This window comes from Salminus brasiliensis, chromosome 7, assembly GCF_030463535.1.
Source record: "Salminus brasiliensis chromosome 7, fSalBra1.hap2, whole genome shotgun sequence".
Classification (NCBI taxonomy): Eukaryota; Metazoa; Chordata; class Actinopteri; order Characiformes; family Bryconidae; genus Salminus; species Salminus brasiliensis.
Genome location: NC_132884.1, coordinates 27,293,562 through 27,310,973, shown reverse-complemented (window position 1 = coordinate 27,310,973; position 17,412 = coordinate 27,293,562). Strand labels below are relative to the sequence as shown.

The following is a 17,412-nucleotide window of genomic DNA, read 5'->3' as shown; positions in this document are numbered from 1 at the left end:
GATATTACAATGAAAACTAGCTTGTTTTGCGATATATATATATATATATATATATATATATATATATATATATATATATATATATATAACAACATATATTGTTAAATAAATTAAACACTGTTCATGATCCTACCGTACCAAAAGTAGGTTAAACATGAGGCTTTTCTATGGTATTCAACAGATCACGTAATACTTTAAAAGGCACATTTTATACAGTACTTATTCCCCAAAGTGACTCATTCTCCAATGATAATGAGCTGCAATATATATATTATTCAACACGCTGCATGTTAGTCTATAGGCCTGAACTGTTAGGGGTTTCATCACAAGCAAATTTCTCAGCTTTAGCAAGAGGCGCAACGCAAGCAGTGACTGAGCGACATATCAAGGTTACCGAATTGCACATATGCTACTATGTTAATGAAGTGCTTATTATGTTCATGTCCTTGAGCCAAGTGTTCATGTTAGTCTACGGTTTAATGCATACTTTGATGTCACCTATAATACTGCAATTGCGAAGCTCAGGAGTAAGAGCCAGGTCGTGGCCTGATTGCGATCGGCTCCTCTTTGAAGTGCTCCTTTATCTGACGTTTGAGGCTTTAAAGTCTGCAGTGGAAAATAAGCGCATGAGCTAGCCCGCCTCACTGTACATGGGGAATAGCTGCGAGATCGTGTCGAGGTTTCTTGAACTGGCACAAAACGAGCGTGACACCAGCCCTTTGGTTTAAGAGTAGGTCACTAGTAGAATTGGTAAAACTAAACCGTGGTTTAGCTTCATTACAAACCTCAGGTCTCCGTTGTTGTGCTGTAGGTAAATAGAAGGTAAAGTTTGATGTTTCAAACTTTCCATTTTATGGTACTTTTTTTTTTTTACTACCTGAATTACAATGATTACAACATTCTCAATGAATTGAACCAAAAAATGTAAAACTGTAATGGGAAAGCAGAATGTCAAAATTTTAAAGTAGCTTTTAAATGTATGTGAAAATACAATAGTACAGTTTATCATGTTTCAGTAGAAAATCCATGTAAATCCATGTTGGGAGATTCAGAGGTCACCCTGAACTATTGTGCCATGCTGTTTTCAGCATTAAAAAAAGCTTTTGAACATTTATGGTCTGCTTGGAGGACTTGCTGTATGATAGTTGTTCATTCCAGTGAGAGAAAATGAGTCAAAACAGTCTTGAAACTGGTTTTGTACTCAAAAAGTACTGATTTATGGTCATTGGCCACCTTAACGTACATATTCATTTGACATGCAGCACAATCATAATTTCTGCACATCATAATACACAACGTGTGTGAGAACTAGGGTAGAGGTTAAACTAAACCTAGACACAGGCTCTACCAATAATATAAAATTAATTCTACTTTCTCCAAATACACACACGACTTATCTTCTATAATATCATATAACTGCTTCACACCCTCTGAGTTAAAAAGTAGATTATTTGATTATAAACGTGTAGTTTCTTCTTTTTTTTAATTGAATCTATTTGTTTGACAAGAACCAACAACAGATATGGCATCTAAACTCAAAGACAACATTGTAAACTATGCCATACTGCATACTTCTTTCAGATCATATTCATTGACATATTGAAACCCACACTTCATACCATACTGTCGTCACAAGGGAAGTGAACATGAGCTTTTTTTTCTGCTTCCCTATTCCAACAAATTTCACACGGACTAAAGCAAAGCAGGGGGTACATGTGATGCATTAATACATTATAAAAATCCTGTACAAATTATAACGATAATAAAATAGAACTTAATCAAGAAAATGTCAAAGATAATCAAAGAAATGTTAGACCAACACTTAAATAAAAAAACAAAAACAAAAAAACAAAAACAAAGGACAGCTCTAGTGACACAAAATTAGGCATTCAGACAAGTTCTGTTGGAAATCGTCCATACTGCCCCCAGACCAAGCCGTGTAGGACATCTAAACATGATTTTTGTCTAAAGTGGACGGCAAAAATTAAACCCATAATTTCAATAAATGTAAGAGTCAAAATCCATCATCATAATTAGGATTGGTCATCAACTAGTAGTAATTTTTGCATACTGTCAATTTGTAAACATCAGTCAAATTTGACATAGTGCATAAAAACTGATTCTCTGTAATATCTTCATACATACATGATATTCACATTACTTAGTTAAATACATCTCATATTGAGTTTTGTTTACTTTTGGCCCAGAAAAAACATGGCGGTTTTATGGCCAAATCTGTGGCATGTTCAGTGCTCGCAACTGGTTCAGGTATCACACAAATCATATACTATGTCATCAAGTAGTCGTCAAAACATCCACTACGTTTGAACAGCTGTAATATCGTGACCTATTCGGGAAATACTTCTCAGTCTCTGCTGTCGAGCTGGATATTATTATGGCAGACAAGGCATGCTGATTATAGTGAATAAGCAACAAGACTGTGCTACTTCCTTCAGTGCTGTCTTATCTTATTGTGTGGGGCAAATGAGCCTCTGGAGCATAATGCGCTAAATCATTGAATTATGGCTGTAATTTTGGTCCACAACACATCACGATTCTTAGTCAGCGACACACTCTACCCCTCAAATCTGTCATTTGCCATACAATTATGATCATTTCAGCATCTTCAAATGTTCCCTTTTCAAAGCTTTGTTTGGATTGTTTCTGTAATGTAACTGGGTTTAAATCAGCTAGTCAACCCTGAAAACCTAAATAGCTGCGTTTCCATTTGTGACTATAAGGAAGTGTGGTGCAGCAGCACTCTGACGGAGGTGGCACGCTAGGGCATCCTCTGAGCTGCTTCCAACAACAAAGCCTCTAATGTCGCCCTTTACCACCCTCCCTCCCACAAAATGCGGCTAATTTTGAAGCTTTCCAAAAGAGGACAATGTGAGCTGATTCACAGAGTGGGCAATCAAGAAAATAAAATAAGAGAGGAAAAAAAAGCCTAAATTGTACGTATTTACATGATGAGAAATTCCACAGGACAAAAAAAAAAGAAAGAAAGAAAAAAACAAAACAAAAAAAGAAAAACAAAAACAAAAAAAAACACCATCCCAAACATAAGTACTGCTGATTAAAATCCCTCACTGTTTCCCAAACAAACAGTACCAGATTGGATCCAGTCATCAGCGATGTCAAAGGATTTGCAAATGCTCGAAAGGGTTCTTTACAGTCATTGTGTATGGCTGTCCGCAGGGCTAGTAAACGCAGAGCAGGGAGGAGAGCGCCAGGAGCAGGAACGGGCAGGCCAGCAGGACCTCAGCTCCTCCTGTACTTCCATACGGAGCCGTGTTGGGGGCTGTGAACAAGAGAGAGGAGAGACACACACACACTGATTACCGGATTCTCCCTCTCTTGGCAGCTAGTCATGCTCTCATTCAACCAGATACTTTTCTTTTCTTTTTTTTCCTTGTCTTTCTTCATTTGAGCTCACCAACTCAAACTTTTACACCAGGCTGGGCAAAACTGGCGATTCACTAAATTCTCCATTCAAAATACAGCACAAATACAGCCAAATTTGTTAATGTTTCAGTTCTCAGCATCTAACATTATACGTATGTCCAATATATGAAACAAGAGTTGTGCTTTATACGGTTCTGATGTAATGCACCAGTCTAACACACTAGCAACAAGCTAACACAATATATCAACACAGCATGAGACACATTTCAATACAATATACTACTGGTATAGTGACATTTCTACAAATGATTAATCACAACATTAAAGAACAGCATTATAGATTTGCGTATTTCCATGTTCTCTATTACTGCTATTGGTGTTTTTCACACACTGTAAAAATTCTAAAGCAGCATTATATGAGAATTGTTATTTTTTTTGCCCCCACAGTTGGCAAGTGTAATTCACTTTTCCTCCACTGCAATAAATACAAATCATGCTTGGAGGTCCTTCTCATGGTACACATGCATTTGTTGACAAGCTGAGAGATACAGATGCGGCATCTGAAGTGAAAGAAGCATGTGGACTGAGGCGGTAGAGAAATTCAACAGGATTTTACACAGATATGACTCGGATTACGCGGCGCTACGCAGTTCTCCTAAGAGGTCTCATTTACATTCCATAGTGCAGCAGCAGCGTTTCAGGCCCGGGGTGACAGCGACAACGACAGAGGCGGTATTCTACCTGTTACAGTCAGTGGAGCATCAAAATCTTTTTAAAGCTATTATTTTAAGGAACATTTGCTACATACTGGCCTCTTTTCCACTGCAGGCCCAAATGGTTCTTAAGGCTATGCCGTACTGCTCTGCGCCGGAAGTGACCCGTTAGACCAGTCCCTTTTTTAAATAATTTGCTGTGTTGCTAAATCAGGACCAGGAAGTGTGTGGCGTCCCGTAATAATTATGGGACAGTATGGGACTAAAGAGTCCTTTTAGCTCTTTAGTCCTGCACTATAATCTTTTGGCTAATGTAGCTAGCCAATGCTAGCTAACTCACCAAAGCCATAAGTCACGTCAAGTAGGCCATTTTATATATGTAGTACACCAAGTCATGCTGGAATGATAAACTGTTTGAAACTATATGGAGTTTGACGCTAGTGTGTGATGACTTCGGCAAGTAGTTTGTTCTATTAATCTTAACGGGTAGCTATAGATGACACATTCACAAAATCATGAACATAGTCCAGCACAGCTCTTACACATCAGCTTTTAACACAGAAACACTGCATATCCACCTTTAAGGGTTTGTCTTATAAAGGCAATACTAGCTTCCACTAAGGGAACCCAAATGTGAAACAAAGGGGATGCAAATATGAAGCCAATCAGCAGATCCCTACACCATTAAGCCCTCCCACCGAACGGTTCTGTGGCCCCAAGTAAGCTTAGCTAAAAAAAAAAACAGATCCAGCCCGGTTTGTAAGCATTCTGTGCCAAACCGCGTTCATGAGGAAAAGCCCTTCCCTCCAAGCTCAGAACCGTTCGGCCCTGCGGTGGAAAAGCAGCCAAACGTTGCTTAAAATATAAAGTAACTGAGTAGAGCAATGTTGAGTTAAGTCTATGGATGGAACATTTTTTAGTTCTGCATCTCAACACATTTTAAATTGAAGCAACAAAATCAAAATCATTAGAGAATGTGCTGCAGCTGAAATATTGTGTAAAATATTTAGCCTGTATGCCCCCTCCCTCTTCAATTTGTTACTGTTTTCCTCATCTGCAGAACGTCCCCTATCACATGACGTCCACAGACTAGGATTCTTTTGACAATGGAGTGCTGAGCGTTTGCTGGAACTGATCTCCTCACACTTGATGATCTGGCAGTTTGGGTGTTGTGCCACTCAAGAGCTGTTAGTTAACACTACATACAAACACAGTCCTGAGTAGATGCACCTTTGCTTTTTCTTCTTGGGCACAGATATGTACATGGCTTCACAGCTCTACAGTGGTGCGACCATCTAACTGCCTGCCTGTCAAGAGGAGATCACAATCCTGAATCCTGTCGACACCACAGGCCTTCATGATCAGTCTGGGAATAAGAAGAGATTAAATGCAGCATATTTACGACTGTTTTTAAGATCTATGTAAAATGTGTTGTTGATCAAACTGAGATGCAGAACCACAATAGAAATGTGAGTTTTGACTAAGCTGAGTTAACTCAAAAAACATTCTGTACTCAGTTACCTTATCATTCTCGGTTGGCCTGACTCTTGCACTTTTACAGGGCAGTGAACTAGCTTTAATCCAGATATAAAGGGACTTGTTTTGTCCAAAAGGCTGCACATCGGGCTGGTCTGTCCACAGCACATTCTCCCAAAAGGCTTAGGGATTGTCCGAGTGCTTTTCAGCAAATGTGAAAAGAGCATTGATGTTTCTCTTGGTTATCAGTGTTTTGTGCCTTGCTGATCTCCCATGGGTGCCACTTTTGCCCCCCCATTCTTTTCTTTTTGCAGAGTCATGACCTGCAGTTCCTTCAGCGTTCTCCTGGAACCTCTGATGACCAGAAGGGGTTAAACACTTTTTCACTTCACTGTAGCACACAAGCATATTGATCAAAAAGATGTATTTTTTTTAGCTCAAGCCTAAAAAAATTCTCATATGTATTTGACTCCTTCACAGACACTACAGATCGCAGTGTATAAAAAATAAAAGCCTGTGCTGAGTTCAGCTACATTCACATTTTCTCAGCGAGTTGACGCAGATCTCAGCGGAAGAACTCATCAGGTCTATCCCCAGAGCAACACTACTTGAGTGTAGTGCTCAAGAGAGGTGCTTCAGAGCAGGTGTGAGAGTCTACGGGCATTCATCTTCACAAAGGTTTACACAGCTCTGTTAATAACAGACACTGCCCTACCTAAGGAGATTAGTGCGATACACACACACATACACATGCATCTAGAAGCATGCAGCCCAGCCTAGCCTGTGTATTGCTAATGCTAATGAAATGAGACTTCCATTTAGCAGAAGTTTCCATCATTTTAGTGTGAATGAATGTGAGTGTGTGTAATGCCTTGATTATTTTAATATTTTCTTATTTTAACAGACACTGTCTTGCACCTGAACACAGTCAGTGCACACCTGTATGTACCATTCAAAAGCGTACCTGCCCAGGCAGGTGAAGGCAGATTTCTCGTGCACTAACTGCTTCATACAAAGTTCCCCACTGAATTACCTAAATTGCACCTCGGTGCTGAGATGAAAAGCACTGGAGCCGCATCTCCGTTTTTCACTTCCACTTCAGCTTTTTATGGCTCTTAAAAGATCAGTGCAGATTACACCTGTTCTTTACTCCCCTAAAATACACAGCATTACAGGGCCGAACACGCAGGCCGGAATGGGATATGGAGGTTGAGGGGTGGGTGGGTGGGTGGGGGGGCGGTGAAATGAGCAGGGGGCTGGAAAAATGGAGCAAATTGGGATGATGTGTGTAAGATGCATGGGCAAGCTCAGAGAGAGAGAGAGAGCAGAGAGAGAGAGAGAGAGAGAGAGAGAGAGAGCAGAGAGGAAACGGCCCTGCAGACTGCGCCTTCATTCGGCCTCTATCCACAGCACCGGATAATGACACAGTTTTTGCTAGGCAGCGGGAGTAGGGCCCGTAACCATGGAAACAGCTCACATCCTGCATTGGCCCCTTTGCCAGAGTCGGGGAAAGTGTGCACGGAGCTAGCGATGGAACAAAATCATTCGGGCCGTAAGCACCTGCTGCAACATCTAACGGAACGTTCATTGTCCAAAGAAAAGTGGGAAAAAAAGAGAAAGAAAGCGAAGCATATGGCTGCTGAAAAAAGCCCAAAAACCAAAGTGTTTCATCCTTCCCGCCACTTTATTTTAGGATCCCTTTGGAATTTTCTCCTCCTCTCTAATGTGAGTGTTGATTCTAGGTTGTGCCAGCAAAGAAATTTTCATCCCATACTCGAAGTAATTAAGGAAAGAACCAACATTACCTGCTCGGCTGCAGCGAAGAAGTTGGGGGCTTGTTTAATATCCCACTGGGTCTAAATCATTCCCTGTTGTTGTGACGGTGCAGGATGTTAGTGCACTTGCTGTTTTAATTAACTTCACCCCTCCCTACACATACACACACCAGAGCACGCCTAGCTCCTGATTACTCCCCTTTCCGTACACAGTAATATGGAGAGAAGGAAGGATATTGCAGTGGCTGCTGCAACACTCCTGGGTTACGGCTTCTATGGATTTTCCTGCATCGACTAGAGCCCCCTCCTTAGTATCACAGGTCATCAGCCACGTTAGTGTGACTTCTGAGTAAAAAAGAAAAGCATTCTGATGGAAGTTCTCGGAAACAGCTGTAAGACTGCACACACTCTTCAAAATCAAGGTGCTGCAAAGGGTTCTTTGGGCGATGCTAAGGGATAATGCTTCTGTTAGCATTATCATTTTTGTGTGAGGAACCCTTCAAAGGTTTAAATAAGTAAAGGAGTGAAGGTTCTTTACCAGTTTAAAGATACTTCATACTTACAGCTCTTCATCAAAAATGTTTCTTTATGAAACCAAAATAGGTAGCACCTTTATTTTGAAGACTGCAGGTTCAGGAAACACCAAATTCTTCATGCCGTCCAGATCTAAGACAGACCGGTCATGTGTGCCTGAATCAGCGCTACGCACTGACCTGTATGTATCATGCAAATGGCCTCATTCCACACAATAACGCATCAGTTGTAATTTTGCATGATGAGCACTGAAGTCTGGAAGCTGGGTAGAAATTACTGTGAAGTGCACCACACACACACACACAAGCAACATAATGAGAGGCTTGTTAAGTTCCAATAAGAGCAAATTCAAGAGGTGTTGGTCTGGCACTGGCAAAAGTAAAAAATTAGCTTCTCTCATCCCTTTTCCTACCGCTGTATATGTGTTTTGCTACTTAAATCTTTTTAGGCATGGTGGTCTTTGTGGCGCGGAGCTGGAGGAGAAACCGGCGCTGGATGAAAGGAAGGACTGACGGCCCCTCAATCAGCGGGGCTGTTTTAATCCCACCAGTCCTGTTGACTGGCACAAGACTTCTCGTTAAGCTGCTTAATGAATTCTGCTACTCCATTCAACCTTTTCCTTCTCCGTGCTAGTCAACTGACTCCTACCATAGCCCATGGATAAACCCGCTGAGATTCCGAGCCACTGGGCAAATGGATTCCGTTAAGCGCAGATTATTTGCAATGTCGATGTGGAATGCCAGTGTTAAATGTACCTGTTAACGCTGAATTCGGTTCATGGTTCACAGTAAACAATCAGTATTAAATGACTAAAGAACGATTGAAATAAAACACCTTCAGTTCAGGTCTGGCGGACAGAGGGCTGTGCTTGGTTAGTAAAATCCTCAAGTGACGGACAAAACCACTACTTACTACTGGTTTAAAATCCTGTAGCTCTCTGATGTACATCATGCAAACCTCAGGAAGTTACTAGTATTCTTCGATGTAATGATACCCTAAATGAATACTGGATTTGCCCTCTAAATGATACGCTGCACACTGTCGGACATCTTCAGACCACAGAGTCAGCTTTCAGACACCAGACTAAACAGTTATAGGTAGTGCTGGGCGATATGACCTCAAATCAGTATCATGACTAGTTGAACATTTGACCTCGATTGCTCAGCTGTTAAGATGTCTCCATGTTGATTCCAGGGACAGGATGGAATCATGTCACTACACAAACGAGGTAGTGTGGTTTTGAAGGGACAGTACATGAACACACAGTGGGGAAACAGAATGAGAAATATTATTTATAAAATTAAAGAAAAACTGTAATAATTTAGAGGTTCTAAATGATCTGATTAATTCTCGATTAATTGTCCCGCCCTAGTTTCAGGGCTCAGGAAAAACACAGGACATAAATCATGTCTCAGTTCTCGTACCTTAGACGATATGGGCAATGAAATAGCCCCAGGAATGCTAAGCTAAGTGACCTGAGACAGTAAAGGGAGCACAACATTTATAATTAGAGTCTTAATTCAGCCAAATGAAATATGACTATATAAATATCCTACAACCATGAGTTCTACTAACCTGTATGGTTGTTGTGTTTGCTGCTGTTGTGTTGACTGAAAAAAATACATAAAAATACATATTTTCTTAGAAGTTACAGTTTCTGCTGGCAAAAGCATGGCAGAATATAAGCTATACATTATTTCTCACTCAGCTCGCTGAAACAAGTGGGAAAATTCTGTCAGAAAAATGGACTTCGAAGTTTCAATCAATAAGATGTTTGTGTTTCTAAGTAGAACAGGAGATTTGTGGATATATTGCCTACAGTTTGGGGGGAAACTCCAGTGCTTGGCATTGAAACAAGAGGTAAAAAGTTTACCAGCTACCAATACAGAATGATAACTGATAATGTAATTCAGATTGTAAACTGTAAAAATACTAAAATGTAGTTGAAAAATTAGGCTTTTTGTTAATGGTGCAAATCTGTAATCTACTCTAAGGGGCACCATCAGATTCTTTCCTCTCACAGGCATAGTCAATTGCAGAATGGCAGCCATAATGTGACCCAATGACTGCAGCTCTCAACATAGTGGTTTAATGTTGTGCCTGTATTTCCAGGTAATCTGCCCAGTCGATAGCTGGCTGCGTCCCTTCCCCCACGAGGCAGGTCCTCTATGGCCTTGAGAGAAGAGTTCAATGTCCTTGACCATCAATCAGTGGCCTATTGTTCCCTGCGCTGCCCCCAGAGAAGAGCAAAAACAAAAAAAGAAAAAAAAGAAAACAAACAAAAAAGAAGACTAAACCCTCGACCCAGTCCAGGGCAAACTGGAGTAAAACCTGCATCCACAGGCCTGCGTCCCGTTTGACAGATGTACACCTTTTAAATCTTCTCTGAGGTGCTCTGTTCTCCAAAGGTGTGCACCAGGCCTCTCTGGAGATCCAATCCTCAACCTCATAATGAAACAAACATGGAGGAAAGCTGTTATTTCTTAGCTTTGCTTTAACCTGAGCTCTAAGAAGCTCCTTCATTATTAAGTGCACTTAACAAAGCAGGAACAGGTTAAATGCACCTACAACTTTTTTTGAGCTCTCTCCTTTGTGTGACTGCATTGTCAGTGTTGAGAATAGGCTTTTCCAATAGAGCATCAACACGGCAACTCATCCCGTTTACAAACTGGCAAAATAAAAAGGAACTAACACACGTAAACAGGTTCCAAGCACTATTGAACAGAAATTGACACCTGCCAGTCAGAGCGTGGGGAATAGATTTGCCATTCAGTAGCTGCAGCCAGTCCGTCTGTGCGGTGTGTGTACATTTATGTGCTTTATGATTTCGCTCAGTGGGAGACAGCTCAAGGCCACGTACATTCAAGTGCCTGAGTGTGACCAAAAAAAATCTGATGAACTTCATACAGTTGGGCTTCACTGTGGCAGCGGTTCATCTGGCATGCTGGTTGTGAAGTCAAGTCATTGGTATTTCTGACTGGCCTTGTTGTTCACTTCGTAGCGATCACAGCAGGGCTGCCTGAAGACATGAGACAATTACACCAGCCAATGGAAATGCTAGAGGAAAGCAGCAGACACCTTCACTTCAGCAGATGTCAACAAGCTTTTCAGTGGCATCAAGTGTTTTCAGCTGCTCGAAAACACAGCTAAACACTGTCGCGAGTTAATGCCAGGTATTGCTTCCTCGTGTTTTCAGATTCGATCCTGAGGGAAAAAAACTTACAAACAAACAAACAAACAAACACACAAACAAAAAACACATACTCAGTGGTTTCCTGTAATCGAATCGGCCCAAACAAGCATTGATTGATCATTACAGCAATGTTCTAAGCATCACCCTTTCCAAGACATAATGCCTGAAGGGCTTTGATTAAGCTGTAAAGGCTTGGAAACTTGATTATGCACATGAGAAGAACCCAAATAAAATACACCTGCTGGGCGAGAGACGCAGTAAAGACTGATATCTGAGGCTGTAATCTGCAGCCGACTTTGTACTTCCTCTGTACTTCCCTGGAGGCAGGTCAGTCGTGGGTGCGATGGAAAGGATCTCTACAGCGTGGTTAAAGTGACCTGCGTCAGCCATCGCTGGCACATTCTGACCGTTCCCATCTCCAGCCCTCACCCATATCTAAGCCTCCACAGCTCTGTGTTCAGCTCTTAGAGGATTTACATAACCATTACACGGCTAGTCAACGGACAGCATCTACTAAAGCTGGGGAAAAAACAAGACTTGTGACTGTCTAAATACACTGCAATGAGACTAAGCATAAGCGTAGGATAAGATGATAAAAGCGTAAATGTAAAACTGTTGGGAAGACGTTATGTAAGGCTATGCAGTCCCTACGTATCACGTTCATGTCTTTACTCTGTGTATTTACGTCATTTAGAGAAGTACCACAGTTCCATCAAGACAAAGTCCTTCAAAGTTAAGTACGTATGCGATGGCATTCAATAGATGCCATTTGCGGCACCCACATTTGATAAGATGGATTTAGTGTGTTTCCGAAGCTTAAAGCTGTTAATTCAAGTGTGTGTGTTAAAGCAATAAAATATAAATATAGTGCTTAAAGAGTAATGTGTAATTTTGAACTATTTTCATTTGTAATTACATAGCCAATTTCGTATGAGCACACTGACCATATTTGCTTTTAAATAATCAAATAAATGTTTTTTTTTTGTTTTGTTTTTTAAATCAAACCATAATTATTCTCAGGATTATATATGTTTATATATATATATATAAATTCTAAATAAATGTATATATATTTTATGATTTGTGTGCGTCCCTCAGTTTGACTTAATAATGTTCTGTTACTCTTTTCTTTGACAGTGTTTAGTTGTTAGACAAATTCAACCCAACAACCCAGCCATGCAAAATACAGGGAAAACTTTTAAATAAAAATAAAATTAAAATTATATTTCAAATTGACTGGTATGCGTGCTAGGTCAGGAACGCAACCACATGAAGAACTGCAGCCAGTGTAGGATGAAATGTACCACCCCTCATGTTTAATTGTGGCTATGGCTCCACAATTTTTGATTAAAACATGAATGCCCTAAAAGTGCCCAAAAATGCCCTAAAAGAACCACTTTTGGTTGCAAAGGAAAACACATCTTTATTATAAACATGGTTCTTTATGGAACCAAAAGTGGTTCTTCTATGGCGTTACCCAATGGACAGTTTGAAGACCCTGACTGCATATTAATATATACTATACTAGGGCTGGTCGATATGGTAAACATATTATATCACAATATTTAAAGACATTTTTACAACACACCATATTTTTTGTGATACATGTGATGCAAAATGCAAACAAAATGCATCAGTAGAATCAGAGAGAATTCCTAAAAAGTACTATTCAAATACTCTCCCATTCTTAATACAGTGAATTCTAATTAAATCGTGCTGCACTTCCTTCAATTAAGCCACCAGGACTAATTACACGGTTTGTAATGAAACGTGCAGTTAATCAGGATTCTTTAGGCGCTGACAATACCCTCGATGTGCTTAGAAAAGCATACTGTGTATCACAATAATAGAATTGATCTTGATACGGTAAAATATCATGATATTTCCCTTCCCCTATATTATACTTTTTATATAAACTCATTCCACGCTTCCTTTCAGCATATATGGATTTTGTTACCCAACATAAAACGAACTGAATTAATATCGACATAACAGCTTGGCTTCTTTCACGTGTATAACTGAAAGCAGTACTGTCTATTTAGAGTAACGTTACTTTTCAAAAGCTTCCTCACCGATCACCATCTTACCCCCTGTGCAGGAGGTCATTCCTACTAACGTTTGAAATATCTGTCCATTATAAAGTGACCTAACCCAGGGCTCTGAATTCTGCCTGGTTTTGTAAGAACTAACCTGTTGTGCAAAGTAAAGGCACAGTATCCTGGAGTGAGCATGTTTATTCAGTGCCCGCTTATTTTATGCCTTGCTCGAAGGCTAATGTTCATCCCTGGAATACTAAAAATCTATTCAATATGTGTACCAGGGCTCTATATTCTCCACCTTTGCCAGGGATCATTTTATAAACAATTCTTAACAGCACAAGGCCAAGGAGTAGTACTTTAGCACCATGGTCACGAAACGCTGGCTGCGAGTTATTAAAAAAATATCCCTGCCATTGCTTTGAATTCCTCATCAGTTATTAGTCCATTAAAGGCTTTGGATTGGCACTAAAGACCTTGAATCTGTTGTAATTTACCAAACAGGATGCAATCACACGTGTCTGAGGACAGACTGTTATATTAATGGTGCTCTTTTTTAGACATTTCTGCGCTGCAGTGACACTATTTATCCTGCTGGTATTTTCACATCAAGCCAAATGTAGCTAAGTTCACAGTCTGTGGTGGGCGGCGAGGCTGTTAAATGCAGACAGTCTTACGGAAATGGAATTCTCTTTCTGTGACCGCCCTCAACCAGAAGTTTCAGAGCAAACACACATGCACCCAAAAAAAAAGAAAAAAGAAGAAGGGCTTTCAAATGTTATCACCATCAAAATCCACTCTATCCTTTCTTCCCCTGCTCTATCCTTTCAGCCACTCTGACACTATCTGTGGGACTTACACAACTGCATAAATACCAAATCCCCGCCAGTGACACGTGCACTTTAGCATGATATGGATGCTGTCAAGCTCCCGCTGCTTCAGGCCAGGAAGTGTTTTATACCTTTGTGTTCCTGCTGTTCTGCACGAGGCTCAAAAAATTATCGATCAGCCCTACTTGATGATTCCTGACAAATTAGGCCAGGATATTGACCCTTTATACGACCCCCCTCTGGCAGCCGTGACGCAAATTACACCGCCGCACTGACTGAAATCCATCCAGCTCAAGGAAAACATTGGGACTGAATGCTGAGCTACTGGCCTGTGCAGCAGCTTAGATTGGTGCTACAAGCTTTCCTCGCCCAGCCAGGCCGAAACGGTCTCATTCAGGCTGTCAACCCGCAGCTTCATAATGAATTGAGTTACAGGGGACGGTAGTTTTGCTGATTAGATTACATTTTTTGTTTAGAAATCAGCTCTCTGGGTAGCTGAAAGTGGCATTTCCTTCTATTGTATTTCACTCATTGCTTTTACACAGCTGCCCTGCCATGACTCTGAACCGAGCTGCACAATATGTTATTCAATAAGCCGCTTTCACAAGACTGATATCGCAGACGGCTGCGATATACAAATGAGCCTCCGACCCGGCACTGGATGTTTTATTGTGTTCTGTGAACATCCTGATCAATCCCTGAGCCTCTATAGGTTTTTACATGAATCAAGGTGTTCACGTGATCCAACAAACAAATCATTTGGACAAATACATTCAATACTGCAGGCTGATTGTTTACCCCGCCACATCATTTTTAAGTATACTGCAAGACATATCACGACTGCAATATGCCGCAGTATAACACAGCATTTTGACCAAATCTTGTAGCACTAATTCTTAACCATGAAGGCTGCGGAATATATGCTGGCCTATAGGAGTTAAAGCCAGCCAAGGCGCCCTGACTTGGAATCAGTAGAGTCAGTAGGGTTTATGATACAATATCTGCCTGTACTGGATGAGCTACAGAGCTACAGACATTTCTTCTGATGTGTGGTATTCAATCTTTTTCTTTTTGGCAAAAATAACATTCTGTCTATTTTCAAAGGTGACGATGATCTACACTTATTCTCAGAAGTATTGAATTTGATCATTGACACAGCAGTGATAGAACACTGTGTGACCCAGGTGAGCTTCTTTGTGTTGAAGGTGCAGCATCCGACCCAGCTATAGCATTCCAGGTGCGCATTAATCACAAAATGTCTTAGAACTTACAGAAACAAAGGTTCCCTGCAAATGGAACTAGTCTTAGTATTGTTTATTGAAATATGAGTAAATAAAGTCTCCTCAGTGAGAGATACTCAAACTCAAGTGTTTCAATGACGCTAGTTCTTACAGTAAGGTCCTTTTAATGAACCTGATAGGTCAAACTACATGTTGGAACTATTAAAACTATTCGTAAGACATTTCTACACACATATATGAAAAAAGAAAATGAGTTCAGTCGTTTGAACCATGAAATATTCAATCGCATACAAACCATTAGATCCAAATGAAATGTATTTAATGATAAACTATAAGTTATTATAATTACAACAGAACAGAATTTATGTAGAGAACATGAAACTTGTGTATTCACATGTGCAGCACTAAATATTAAAGTTAATTTTCCAATAATTTAAAACACAGCTTTGACAGTTAATTCCTTTTTACATCATTGGGAATTTATAAAATTTTCAGGTTGATCATTTGTCATTTTAATTTGTAATTGTAATTTTTACATTTTTAAGTGCAAAATGTTGTTTATTTCATTTCAGAGATTATTACATTATTGATTATTTCTTTTCAACACAACATAAAAGAAAATAGAATATGTGAAAACAATGCATTAGGGCAAGGGTGCCCAGCTCCAGTCCTGAAGGACCGATTTCCAGCAAAGCAACAACCAAACTTTGCCGGAGACCGGCCCTACAGGACTGGAGCTGGGCACCCCTGCATTAGTGTGTCCTGTTGGAATAGGCTTCATACACAGAATTAAATTGTATTAAATAATTAAATATGTTAAATATCATTGCCTGGGCCTCTTTGGACCGATACTTTTTTTGAAGCAGAAAATATTGTGAAATTTTCTTTTGGGCCCACCCCTGCTGCCTTTTCACTGCAATAAGTCGAAATGATGTGCGAGAGCTTCCGAGATATTAAGACGCTTGCTTGGTTTCTCCTCCATGTACCACCAAAATTAACAACAATAACAGCAGCGCTGGCAGCAATATCTTCAGAGGTGTCTACCGCCTGCTTGAAACTATACCTTCCTCCCAAAGTGAGTATTAGATCTCCAAACCAAAGAGAAATGCCATGAAGTGGGTAAAAACAACTTCACTGAGAGCAAAGGAAGCTTCCAGACAAAGTCTAACTACATGGGCTAGATGTACGTATGAGAACAGGCACAGTGCAAAACGTCCCTTAATGCGCCCCCACAATGTGTCGGAAAATTGACTGTAGCTGAAAGACTAATCTTGGTCTAATAAAAGCGCAAAGAGAAAAAAATAGAATTCAGAAAACAATAACAGACGGCGAGGACGCACTGCGACTGCATATAGACATATTTTGGCTCATGTCTTCCCACAAACGTACATCTCATCCTGAGAGCTGAAACAGTCTTTTATGTTGGTAAATATTCTTTTAGCACATGTTCGAGTTCAGTGCAGCTCAGTGTAGGTGCTGTTCCTGCTATCACTGTGAAAGTACGCCTCCCAACAAAACGCTTCTGACACATCACAAATTCCAGCCTGGTTTTAAAGAGGAATAAAAACCTATATTAAACCATCTATCCAACTATCGAGTGGAATATGTAAGGAGCCTCACTTTCAATTTCTCCACCCATTTTCCTCCTGCTAGCCTCCCTCAGATTCAAAAGTACATCAGGTCCTCTGTGTAAATCAGGCTTTAAGATTTCATAAACCTGGCTTGAAAACTACAACTAAGAATCAGTCGGATGTGTGCACCACAAATAGGCAGCGACTTCTTTTACAGCCCCTCGGTTCTAAGTATTTTACCAGGTGAGTGTGTGGTACGAGCTCTAAAGTACTGGGTAATTTTTCTGGGTAACACGATGGTACGTTCCTGGACAGTTTAGCTAAATTAAGCTGAACTGCACTACATGTTCTAGCTATTAACTGGGTAAGTGTGCAGGACAAACTCCAAACTGCTGTGTAATTATTTTGTGTTAAATGAATATAAAGAAGCAGATCGTGAAACTAAATTACATTAAAACACCTGACAGGTTCTAGCAATGAAGCTGATAAAGGACACAATAAAACAGCTTATAATTGGATAATTATTTGCAGTAACAAGGTGGTAAGCACAAACTTATTCACAGTAAGTTTCACTGCAATGTCAGATATCAAATCTACTTAGCATGTAGTGCTATGGGGTAGACATGCAGTAAAAAAGT

At 40.2% G+C, this 17,412-nt stretch overlaps 1 protein-coding gene across 3 annotated transcripts in view; it reads right to left on the bottom strand.

The window, feature by feature from the left end:
- Positions 1–1,189: 1,189 nt before the first annotated feature.
- Positions 1,190–17,412, bottom strand: part of negr1 (neuronal growth regulator 1) — a 163,825-nt gene continuing 147,602 nt past the window's right edge. For all 3 annotated transcript variants that reach the window (XM_072684373.1, XM_072684374.1, XM_072684375.1), the window contains one exon: positions 1,190–3,301. In XM_072684373.1, the coding sequence (XP_072540474.1) occupies positions 3,201–3,301 (101 nt within the window). In that variant the 3' untranslated portion in view covers positions 1,190–3,200. The remainder of the gene's footprint in view (positions 3,302–17,412) is intronic.